Source organism: Centropristis striata, chromosome 9 (assembly GCF_030273125.1).
Source record: "Centropristis striata isolate RG_2023a ecotype Rhode Island chromosome 9, C.striata_1.0, whole genome shotgun sequence".
Lineage (NCBI taxonomy): Eukaryota > Metazoa > Chordata > Actinopteri > Perciformes > Serranidae > Centropristis > Centropristis striata.
This window is the reverse complement of record NC_081525.1, coordinates 16474777-16486956: the sequence shown is the minus strand read 5'-3', so window position 1 is coordinate 16486956 and position 12180 is coordinate 16474777. Positions and strand designations below refer to the sequence as shown.

Here is a 12180-nt window from a genome sequence, read left to right as displayed (position 1 = left end):
GTTCCATTTATTTGAAAATTACTTTTACATTCATCTAACAGGGGGGTATTTATGCATGAGAAGAAGAATACAGGGAAATCACAATTCATTAAATCTTGCTTGTATCTGTGGATCATGAACCATATAATTATCACTACGACGAAGAAGACCAAGTGCACAGTATGGGTACCACCTTGAACGTGCCTTAAGAATTATGCTATTTGAGTACATGACAAAGAAACATTAGTTTTAAATAAAATGTGAGAAATCTACAGCAACTGTCTTGAATAAATCAATGTCTTTTGTTTCACAGGACACAAAGTTGATTGCACTTTCAAAGACAGAGAGCCGTCCCTGCTCTGTCTGTGTCTGTGTGCTTATGAACTACATGTTGAGCATTTGTGGGTTTGAATCTGCAGGTTGCATCACACTCGCGCTACTGAGGCTCAGATGTTGAAGCGTTGGTTCCTGGTTTGCACTGCCCGCCTCTCTCGGAGGTACATGTTGACATAGGAGGTTATAAGATCATCCATCTTGTAACCCTTTTTGAAGATAAAAACAAGGAGGTAAAGAAAGGAAATGAAAGGAAGAGCTTTTTCTTGATAGTTTAAAGCTCAAGTGTCTAATGATAGATCTTACCAGTGAGGTTTCACACAGGAATTTGCTCCCCTTGACTAAACTGCCAATAGTCATGTGAAAGTAGGTGCTTCCACTGCACCAGTTAGCAATGCGGTTGAATGGGTGAGTTGCCAGCACGTCCTTTTAAAAGACAAAATGATTGTTAATGATGAAAATAGGAGCAATGTTAGAGAACACTGTTAATGACATATTTAATCCTTTTTACCTTGGTCTTAGGGTGGATGATGGTGAGTCCTTGCTTACTGATGGCTATTCGCACAATATCTGGGAAATTCGTTTCTGATGTTTGCTGAAAATAAAGAGCAAATAAGAGCATTTTTCTTTACGATGCTCTCTGCAGACGTGCAGTTAGTGGTGACAAAGGGTGTGAGAGAGCATCAGATAACCAAGCCACCCACTCAAAAAATGAACTACGGATTCTTACACAGCATAGATCATAACGAGAGAGTGAATACTATGAACCCTTGTCATTCGAGAAGCTCAAGATTTAGATTTTAATAAGCATGCCAACTACCTTCGTTGTTTCTTTTTTCTTTTTGTGTGCATTTTACTTAACTTCTTCAAAGACATGGGGTGTGAGTGAGTGAGTGAGTAGGTGGGGTCAATGTTCTACCTCAAGATTTCTGTAAATCTTTTTTCCACTGTGTAAAATTTGGTAGGATAACAATTTTCTGATATAATTTGAAACTACACTAGTCCAAATTTGGGGATGTTTTGTGGAGGGCATGTTTGTTACTGCTGTGATATTCCTCTCCAATGTATCATTGTTACTTGTATATTCATTGTGGAAATAATAATAAAAAATATTTGAAAACCAAAAAATGAACTACAGATAGCAAAAATAAAGCAGCATTTGTGCTGCCGTCTCTTACCTTCACTTCAAAGAACGCACAGCCGAACGTCGGCCAGCGGCAGACCACCTTCAGGAACGCCACCATAGCTTCTTCGACAGTCATGCCAGCTTGTTTGTTGTAAGATGCGACAATAGTCTAAAAATTTAACAAATATATAGACATAAACATCACAGTCAGATACAACAGTGTTGTTTTGTTGAAGTATTTGCACTGCTGTTAATGAGGTTAATCATTTCCCAACACCCCCACAGCCTTCAGGCTATAATCTCAGAGAGCTGGGATCCCACCAGTGGCATAATGGCGATATTGTTCATGTGTGCGATTGGTGATGCTCTATATAAGTGTCAGAATATATGATATGATTTACTCCTCTGTGCCATAGAGCTTAATTGTTGTCCAAAAACTATTAAAAACACCAAAGTGCCACACTGTTGGATTGCATGACATAGTCTTTACCTTCAATGAACATGCACACTGTAGTCTATTTTGAGCCAAGTAAGTGAAAATAAGTGTGGATTATGAGACAATGAGCCCCTGGGCAAAGACATGCAGTAGGCCCCACCACCTCTACCGCACAGGAGCAACACACGCACACACTTCATAGTTGTTTACATACTTTGTTGTTGCTTTGTGTCTCTATGCAGCCGTGATAGATCTCTCTGTGGTTTTGTGTCTCTTTGTGGTCGTAATGCATCTTTCTGTAGGTGTTTGTGTCGATTCGTGGGTTGTTGTTTTTTTCATCTGTTTAATGTTGTTCTCTCTTTTTTCACAGCCGTTGTGGGTCTAAGTTCAAGCCATGCAAGCTGCGAGGCTGTTAGGGTAATAATGTCAGTGGTTGATACGTCAGCAACTACTGGACCAATTCCCATGAAGGTTTTTATAGCCTTTCAAGGTGACAAGAGGGTGAAACCACATTTTTTTACGAGCACTGCCATTAAGTTTACAATTTTGGTACTGAGTGAAAATTATTAACATGTGTATATTGGATGGATTTCACATCATTCTTTATAGATATTCATGGTCCCATCAGGATGAATTGTAATAACTTAAGTGATCCTGACTTTTAATTTATTATTAAATTATTAATAATTGTTAGCAGAAAATGTCCCTTTGTTCAACATTTCGGTTTATGAATAAATAACTAAAAAACTATTGCCATTCTCATCAGCCTAAACTTTAGCGCTAATTAACATGAACATGAAGCTGAAAATGCTAAACTTTTATGAAATTGACTTTCATTGACTTTTATTATGAAATTGGTAGATGGATGGAGGGATAGAAAGATACTTTATTTATCCAGAGGGAAATTCAAGCATCCAGTTGCAGTAACATACACTATACATACATTAAAATTAAACTTAGCCTATAAATAATTAACCTATGATAAAACTGAATTTAGATTAAAATCTTGGCTAAAATATTAAACATTTGCAGAAAACTTGGACTTTAACTGAGAAATTAAACATAGCAGGAAATTAAATAATGCGCAGATAAATTAAACATTTGCAAAGATGACCAGGAAAGAATAGTGCAAAACAGAGACAAATTAAATTGTCCATTGTCTATTGTCCTGTATTACCTAAGTGTAGCCTCCATGATCCCCTTTTCGACCAACGCAAACCTGATTCTTTTGCTGGGCTGGTACTGGTGCTGGTGCTGGTACTGGTTTGCAGTTAGTTCAATTTGCGAACCGTCTCAGAACCTGTTCGTTTGTTCTTTTTTTTTTGTCTACGCATGTCTCTGCTCTTTGCAAGCATAATAACAACAATGGTGGCCTGCATCCTCTCTTGATCGCTATGGACGGCAATTACATTCTTATGATGTACGTAAGATGTTTGTATTTGCCTTTGCTGTAAGCTAATGCTAGCCTGTATCAATCACACTGCAGTCAAACAAATAAAATAAAATGAATGATACATGTTTTAGTTTGTCTTGTTGGTCAGATAATCCCGCCGCCAGCCCCCGGCTGGTTCGTGGTTCAAAACCAACAAAGACTTTGCTCTGGCAATTTTCCTGGCAGAGAGACAGTTCTTTGGCTGTCGAAAAGCGAGGAACTGGTTCGAGATCAGGCACCGGCTCCGAACCGGCCAAGTCACTAGCCTGGTTTTGTAGATTTCTGTTTAAGTTTTACGACTTCAGAAGGAACAAATGGGATTGGAGCTAACAGATTGGATAAGAAAGTTGGAAAGTACTGAGAGAGAGGCTGTTGCATTGTCTGTTTCTGGCTTTTCATGTGATGTGTTGACAATAAGAAAAACAAAGTGTTGGGACTCTTGAGATGAAATCAATAATTCATACCTTCTTCCACTCATTCTCAGACATGGCCTTCAGTTGATCAGCAGGCACCAGCTCCTTCAGCATCTTGGGAATCGTGACAAGCTGGTTCTTGTCATTGTTGGCTTTAATCTTGAAGAGCAGAGCCGCAATGTTGACCATTTCTTCTTTGGTGGAAACATGATAGCCTCTTAGGTACTTGGGCAGCTCCTGCAAGTCAGAAAGATATCTTATATAAAGTCTGCTATTGTGGGAACTCCCAACAAATTTGTGCTCAAGTTTGGCCTTTAAACCAAGTTTCTAACATCTACATTGTACATTAAGAGATAACCTTTACTATGTAATGTTCCTGATGATAATATTTCTGATATTATCTCATGTTTGTCAGGTAGAATGATGCTTGTGGAAAGATTTGGCTTTCATATCACATTGAAAAAACTAACCAGTCTGGAAAATGTGATCATGACTGAGCCGCAACATTCAAATGTACCTGAGGGAAATGGAAGATAAGATCGGCCTCTGTGTCTCTGCCAGGGACCACATTGAACCACAACTTCCTCATGAAGAACACAAGGTAGGGTATGTTGACTGGCCCGCCTGCAGAACACACATACACACAATACAAGGTTTTTACAGGTAAATGCAAAGGAACCATCGCATCAAGTCTGATTCCTATCAGATTTTGTTTTTACCCTCTTTGATCCTCTTGGCTTTCTTGGACCAGTCAGTGATTTGTCTCAGACTATCAAAGAAGTAGTCTGTGTCGTTCAAACTGAGAACCTGTAATAAACAGAGATATTTGTCATAGAACACACATAGTGAAAATTCTAGATCAAATGATAATGGTTGGGAAACATAAAAAAAAAACCTTGTCGTGTGTTTTGACAAAAATGCTGAAGCCGTCTGCTGAAGTCAGACTGAGTTTCTTGGTAATGCTCTGGATGAGATCTCTGATCCGGGTGTTTGTTGCCACCTCAAATATCTGAAGAAGGATGAGAGGAATGACTGGTATTACCAGAGGGATATTAGTTTTTTTCCTGTAACTTTGTACAGACAAGAAGTCTGCGTTACCTCTTCCGTATCGTTGGGGAAGTGGATTTTGTGGAAGATCTGGGTGCTGTTCTGTTGGATGGCGTCCACCTCCACCTGGTGTGGTGGGAACTTCCTGGGATCAGTCCTACACAAGGACAGCAATCGCTTAGTCATGTTTTTTTTTTTAACTTTACCATTGCCACAGATTCAATACAGATAAAGACAGTCTATCACTAAAATGCCAAACCGGTATGTGACCTCCCACTTAAAAATCAGTCTCTTAGAGCCTGTCATGATGGAAATTAAATTGAATGGAAATCAAATTTATTCAGAGGAGGCCATGCAAATACGGAGTGTGGTCATGTCAATGTGAGCATTGCTGCAAGCAAGTTCTGCATTAAAGGGATAGTTTGGATTTATTGAGGTGGGGTTGTATGAGGCACAGTACTAATTAGGGAATTGGCGTTTGGAAGAAACGTGCCACCTCGAGCATCTATAACGTTAACGATCAATTAATCGATTAATTGCTGCATGCATACATGGGCAAAATTATATATATATATATATATATATATATATATATATATATATATACACAAAATATCACACGTTTGTCAGTTAGTTTTTAGAGATGAAAGCAAAACTTGACGATTGATGTCCGATTCTCATGCCTTGGTGTCATGTCATGTTATGGTGGCTGCTAACTCGAGGTGGAGTGTTGCAACTGCCTTTTACTTTTCTTCAACCATGATTGGCCACTCTGCAAATCCTCCTGTCACTGTTTGCACACCCCCTGTGTGTCCTCATACACTCTTAATGTCCTTCTCTAAAAACAGAGGGGGAAACACAGTGGCGTGACGTGTCACAGAGTCTGCCGCGCTAACCTCAGGGAGCTCTGCAGACGCTGCAGGCAGTCGGAGGCGAGGGGCTCTCTGCGGCGCGTCTCCAGGAATCGCTGAGTGTGCCTAAGAAGAGACTGGCTGGGAGGAAACAGGCCGCAGCAGAGCCACAGCAGCTGCCAGCCCTGCTCGATGCTGAACCTGTGTGACAGACGAGGAAACAGAAATAAATACATGTAGGACAGGATGAATTCTTGCACAAGGGATGACCAGTTGTAGCGACTCCAACTTGTTTACAAAAAAAAAGTTTGGTTTTTATTTGTTTAAAATGTGTTAAGAGCTGGAACTAACAATATTTGTCATTAATTCATATGAGAAATATTTTCTGATTAATCAATTAACCATTTGATCTATAAAAATATGATAAAATGCCTTTGTTTTATCAGTCCAAAACCAAAATATATTACGTTTAGAAGTAAATAAACAGAGAAAAACAGAAAAGATCATTCTCAATTTTACTTAATAATGTCATTTTTTTCCTGTCAATTAACTTATTTATTATCTATAAAGACAAAATGCCATTACAGTAACTGAATGGAGTGCCTTATTATCATTGTAATATGTCCTAAAAAGAAATATTACTAAAGCAAGGGAGAAAGGTGAGCTATATTTGCTTATATGATGGGTAACAGCAGTGACTGGCAAATACTAAAATCATACAGATTTTTGATGCATGTACAAAGAAAATATTGTGTCATACAAAAAAGGCCTTTCCCAGAACAAACCAACAGCTTTAAATCTGAGAAGTGAGAGATAGTGAAATGAGTGTACCGGTTGTTATTGCTGGTCATCTGCTTCATGATCTGGCAATAGATCTCGTCCCTGAGTGCCTCGTTCTGAGTGGCGGGCCCGAAGATCTGGTCGGTGAGCTCGAGAGAGCTCTGCATCTGCTTGGTGGGGTAATCTCCCATATATTTCAGGATCGGTACACAACAGTCAAAGAGGAACAACCAACCTGGTTTCATAATCTTTGAAAATATTGTTAACTGGTGTTCATGGTCATGTAAGCCTAGACCAGAAGTCGGTAACCTTTACTAACAGAACATCCATTGTTGGGCCAAAATAAGAGAAAAACAGTTGGAATGGAGCCACAAACCTTATTTTGAGCCTTAGAATGGACATACGACAGTCTACTAAACAACATTAATAGGTCATAATGAGCATTTTTTATATGATTTTGTGAAAATGCAGATGAGAGGCTGGAAACCGAAGAAATATCTAAGAAGATTTGGAACTGAAAGCTAGCCTAGCAAGGAAAACTCAAAACTAGACTGGAAGTTCAGAGTTTTAATTCAGAGGTTAGGGTGCCGGCCCTAAATTTTCATAAGCTATGATACACATTTTAGTTGACTAAAATGTTTTAAAAACATTTTTACTGCCAAAAATATAATCTACACAGTTTTACAATTGAAGAATACACATTGCTTTGGGCCATAAAGAAATAAATGTTTCATTTTGTCAAAGGGAGCCACTGCAGACGGCCTGAAGAGCCTACGTACCTCTGGCCTAGATACTGGTGGTGCCACAGCTAGAACTGCTTTCTTTATTGCTCCCACCCAAGGGTAAGGTAGCTGAAGGCTTGTTTAGTTAGTTTGGTGGGTTAGGCTGTACACTGTTAGCTTAGCATGCTAGTTAGCTTAGCTACGCTAGTTATCTTGGCTACGCTAGTTATCTTGGCCTTGTTAATAAACTTATTTAGAGTTCATGGTCATGTAAGCCTAGACACTGGCTAACGTGTTTGCAGTTCAGCTAAAAGGGGACAAATTATGCTCATATGCATAAGTTTGTACACTACTGTTATCAGCTAATGCTAGCAGTGGCTAGTTAGCTTGGTTAGCAAGGTGCATCCCTAATTCATGGCCTTGTTAATGAACTTACTTAGAGTTCATGGTCATGTAAGCCTAGACACTGGCTAACGTGTTTGCAGTTCAGCTTAAAGGGGACAAATTACGCTCAATTTTAGGTTCAAAGTTGTATTTGTGTTTTTAAAAGAACATGTTTGGATACTATAATGTTCAAAAAACACATTACTTCTTACATTACTTTACAATACTGTCTGTCTGAATACCGGCACACTTCCATTAGGTACTTTTCCCTCTAGTAAGCCGCTATGGGTGTGGCTTGGGAGAGAGGATCCGCCCAAGATCCGCCCAACTTCACCAGTTAGCAGCTCCAGTCGAGGCTCAGAAAGTACCTGCCTCTGGTAGGTACATTTCTGAGCCGCTACTAACCAGTCGCTGCTGATTGGATACAGTTGAGGCGGGATATGACGTGAGTAGAACTCAACCACACACAACAGCCCCATTTTTAAAAATAAATAAGCAGAGCAGACTGAGATGAGAGAATGGAGAACAAGAAACGAAAGAAGAGAAGACGATGGACAAAGGAAAAAAGAAAGATCGCCAGCAAGTCAGCGTTGCGTCACTGATCTCACAGTCAAAATTGTTGCTGAATAATCAAGTGTTGAAGGATTATTTACATCACATTCGAACTCTGTTGGTTAGCCGATACAAAAGTACCTGTATGGGAACAGAGGCTGAGGGGAACTAACTAGTGAGCGTAGCTAAAACACTCAGCCGCTTTCCAAAAAGTACTGAGTGGAAATACGCTTTATGCCTGTATTCAGGCCCTTCCAGGGTTCAGTGTTTTTTATTTCTTGCACACCTGCTCTCTCTGCCTCTCTCCACCACTGGTGAAAAAATAGTAAGAAATTGTATTTTTTTGATTTATATGTGTAAAGGATATCAGTGAAGGCCAGACAAGCTTTGTGGCTGACCTCTGAGTTGCCCACTAGTTTATTGAGGAGGGGCTGTCTGATTGGCTCTCTGGAGTTCACCCACAGCCTCTCAGGAGCAGCGTTCCTGGACATCACCTGACGGTTAACATCTTTAGTGGGCTGCCTGTAGGATCAAGGAAACAAGAAGGGTATTCCTGTTGTTAGTGGTGTTCCAGTGAGAATTATCCTACTCATGAGCTGGTGAAAGAAACAGGTAATTTTCCAGATACCTGAAGTATTCAACAGAGAATTCCTTCAGAGTAGCAGGAGCTAATCTCTCCACTGTTCCTGTTTCTTTCTTTATGATGTCCTTCCTCTGGTTAGGAGACAAATTGAGGAGCCTCTGAAATAAAATAAAAAAAACAACATATTTAATATTTCACAGATCCTGAGCATAATAAGTAATCTGAAAAGTCATTGACACCTCCGCACCATGACTTCATCGGTAGGTTTGCTGAGTGTTGGCAGGATTAAGATGGCCTCCATGGGGACGGCTCCTGTTCGTTTTGTGCCCTCGATTTGGCCCTTTATCCAGCCACCTTGCTGAGAAAACTCGTCATCTTTGATTATTATGATAAGCTCTCCTTTCTTAAAGCTAAGGAATGTGGGGTCGTCTGTAGAGAGATGGAAGTCAACCCATAAATCAGTTAGGAATTAGCAGGAATAACCCTAAAAGATATAATTCAGCTGTAAGAAAGAAAGAAATCAGGCCTCTGACCTTGTCTGTCGACTTCCTTCAGAGTCACAGCATACTGAGATCTCTCCGTCAGTCCACTGAGGAACATTGTTACCAGCTCGGCCATGTCCTCAGCTGTGCTTCCACTCAGAGTGAAGTCTCCTTTCAGTGTCAGCAGGCTCACCGCCTGGCCGGATGCTTTACCCTCCCTAGGTCATGACATAAGCAACATCACACTGTTAGTAACCTTGACTCTTTGTACTCTGGCTTTCTGCACTACATCGACCTCTGATTCTGTCTCTACCTTACGGTGTGGACTCCGGTGACTTCAGGGAAGGAGAGCTCCAGCAGCCTCTTCTCTCTCTCGTCCAGGAAAGTGATACCAGTCCAATTTACGGCCACAATAAACTTGCTCTTTGGCAGCGCAGGACCTTAAAAAAGAGCCATGGAAGGAAGAAGCCAAATAAGTCATGACTCATGGGAGATATGAGGGGAATTATGAGATACACTCCTGTCCAGCAGTAAAGTGTTGGTGGCGCTTTTTTAATCATTTCTGACACCCTGAAGGAAACAGCTGGGGCCTGATTCACAAAGCATTCTTATGAAAAAAATGCTTCTTAAGTGCCACTTTTTTCTTAACTTTGCTCTTTAGACAAAATTTAAGAAGATTTGGTAGTCATGAAGAAATTCTTATCTTTTCTTCAGTCATTTCTTTAGTTTTTTCTGAACTCTCTTCTTAAATTTTTTCCTAAGATAGAACTTGAGAACATATAATTAGTTTTATAATTAATTGATTGATTGATTGATTGATTGATTGATTGATTGATTGATTGATTGATTGATTGATTGATTGATTGATTAGTGAAAATATGCCCATAATAAACTGCTAGACACCAAGAAAAGTCCCAAATTTAAAGATATGTAAAAAAATAAAATAAATAATAATAATTAACTGCTGCCGCAGTAATGCCATGCAACAGTTTGTACACTACTGTTTTAAAACCTTGAGTTTGGCCTTGAGTTATCAGCTAATGCTAGCACTTGCTAGTTAGCTTGGTTAGCATGGTGCATCCCTAATTCATGTCAACTGTGAGATTAATTGTGTGGCTACTTTTGGCTATCAAAAAACAGGCAGGAAATTTAAGAAATGGCCACAAGATAAGAATGGTCACATGGCTTGTCATATGGGGGATGTGCATTTGTAAAAACTGGTGGGTAAGGCTGTACACTGTTAGCTTAGCTAGGCTAATTATCTTGGCCTTGTTAATGAACTTACTTAGAGTTCATGGTCATGTCAGCTTAAAGGGGACAATTTATGCTAATTTTCAGGTTCAAAGTCGTATTTTGTGTTTCTATAAGAACATGTTTGGATACTTTAATGTTCAAAAAACACATTACTTTTCTTATCCTGTCTGTCTGTCTGAATATGCCTGTATTCAGTGTGGGGTATCTATAAATATCCTTGTATACCAGTTTGACATAGGTAGAGATCGCAGCAACAACTAATTGCTCATAAAGTGTTTATCTCTATATTCCAAGGGGTAAGTGTAGAAATGTTATACTGTGCATGTTTTATGTCCTGCCATTATTTACAAAATAATGAATTCACCTGTAGTGAGATTTTCTACCTATATATAGTATAGTTATGACATCACAACCTTACAGACGTCCTGGTGGAAAAACTTTTTTATTACAATATGGGACATTTAAGGATTTCAAATTCAGATCAAAAACATTATTATTATTATTATTATTAATAATTATAATAATAATAATAATAATAATAATAATAATATATTCAATTTATAGTGCTTTTCAAGACATTCAAAGACGCTTAACAGAATGAATAAATAAAAATAAAAAACATTTAAAAAATTGTTGATTTGAAAATATTGTTGTTTCTTGTCAGCAGCCTTATATATTGTTATGATAAGCTTAGGGAATGTAAATCCATGTGTCATTATGATAATATGTCAAACTACACGGTTGCCCAGAAAGTTGGAATTTTGTTTTCAGACACAATCCTCTGTTAATTGTGGTTTCATTTTAATTGTGATGTGTTTTGAGAATATATACACTTTATCTGCCAATAATTAATCACATTGTCACAATCATGTCATGGAAAGAGGTAAAAAACATTTTATTTCAACTTCATGGGTGATTGTGTATATATATTTAAATACACAACAATTGATTAATGCCTACCTGACAGTTTAACAACTTCAAAGAACCTTGAGAAGAACATGGGCCAATTCTCTCGGGCGTAGTCGACCATCTCAGCCTTCACTGAATCCGCCTTCTGTTTTGAGCTCAGATATAGACCCTGGTGTGGTTTGAGAAAAAAAATCAACAACCTTTAAATCAACTCAAGATCTATTCTTCCTGCTGCAGCTTCTGGTATGTGGTGTGACTGACCTGAGTGTGAGCAGTGCTGACCATCTGCACCCATTTGGCCTCTGACTTGGCCTCCAGCAGAGAGTTTTTGATGCAGTCCTGAACCGCTTCCTTCACATGTTCTGGACTGCTGTCTGAACCATGCTGGATGTACAAATGTTTTGCAGCGAGCTGAACCAAATCATCTTCCTGTGAAGGTAAAATGTGGAGAGAAAAAAAAGTCAAATTTATATGTGAGATTATGGCATTAAAAAGTTATCCCTTTGCACTATCTCCGTTTACATCCGACCACATTAGGTCTATATTAGGCCTTCTGTATTTTTTCTATATTATTATATATGTCATATACCACTTATACTATACTGTGTATATCTATACAGTGATAATAACCAAAATAATTATCAAGAAAACCATGGAAAATGGCTAGATATCAGCTCGTAAATTAAACTCTTATGAGCTATTTTTGTTGTTATCATTATATTTGTCCAAACAAATGTACCTTTAGTTGTATCAGGCATTAATATGAACAAGAAATTGAAGAAAACAAGGGTGGTCTAATAATTTTTTCCATGACTGTATATTTAAATATATTTATTCATTGATGTTCATACCATTACATGAAACAACTTATTTAACCTATTTAACATGCTAAAATAT

The 12180-nt window shown here is 38.6% G+C and overlaps 1 protein-coding gene across 1 annotated transcript in view; it reads right to left on the bottom strand.

The window, feature by feature from the left end:
- LOC131977774 (unconventional myosin-VIIb) overlaps positions 1–12180 on the bottom strand; it is a 28512-nt gene continuing 16332 nt past the window's right edge. Inside the window, exons 30-47 of the mRNA XM_059341202.1 lie at positions 11545–11712; positions 11335–11452; positions 9434–9560; positions 9172–9338; positions 8886–9067; positions 8684–8796; positions 8423–8577; positions 6449–6602; positions 5663–5818; positions 4818–4923; positions 4615–4728; positions 4439–4526; positions 4237–4343; positions 3771–3956; positions 1491–1607; positions 824–907; positions 619–738; positions 1–521 (exon numbers count right to left, since the gene is read on the bottom strand). Of these exons, the coding sequence (XP_059197185.1) occupies positions 426–521; positions 619–738; positions 824–907; positions 1491–1607; positions 3771–3956; positions 4237–4343; positions 4439–4526; positions 4615–4728; positions 4818–4923; positions 5663–5818; positions 6449–6602; positions 8423–8577; positions 8684–8796; positions 8886–9067; positions 9172–9338; positions 9434–9560; positions 11335–11452; positions 11545–11712 (2358 nt within the window). The 3' untranslated portion in view covers positions 1–425. The remainder of the gene's footprint in view (positions 522–618; positions 739–823; positions 908–1490; positions 1608–3770; positions 3957–4236; positions 4344–4438; positions 4527–4614; positions 4729–4817; positions 4924–5662; positions 5819–6448; positions 6603–8422; positions 8578–8683; positions 8797–8885; positions 9068–9171; positions 9339–9433; positions 9561–11334; positions 11453–11544; positions 11713–12180) is intronic.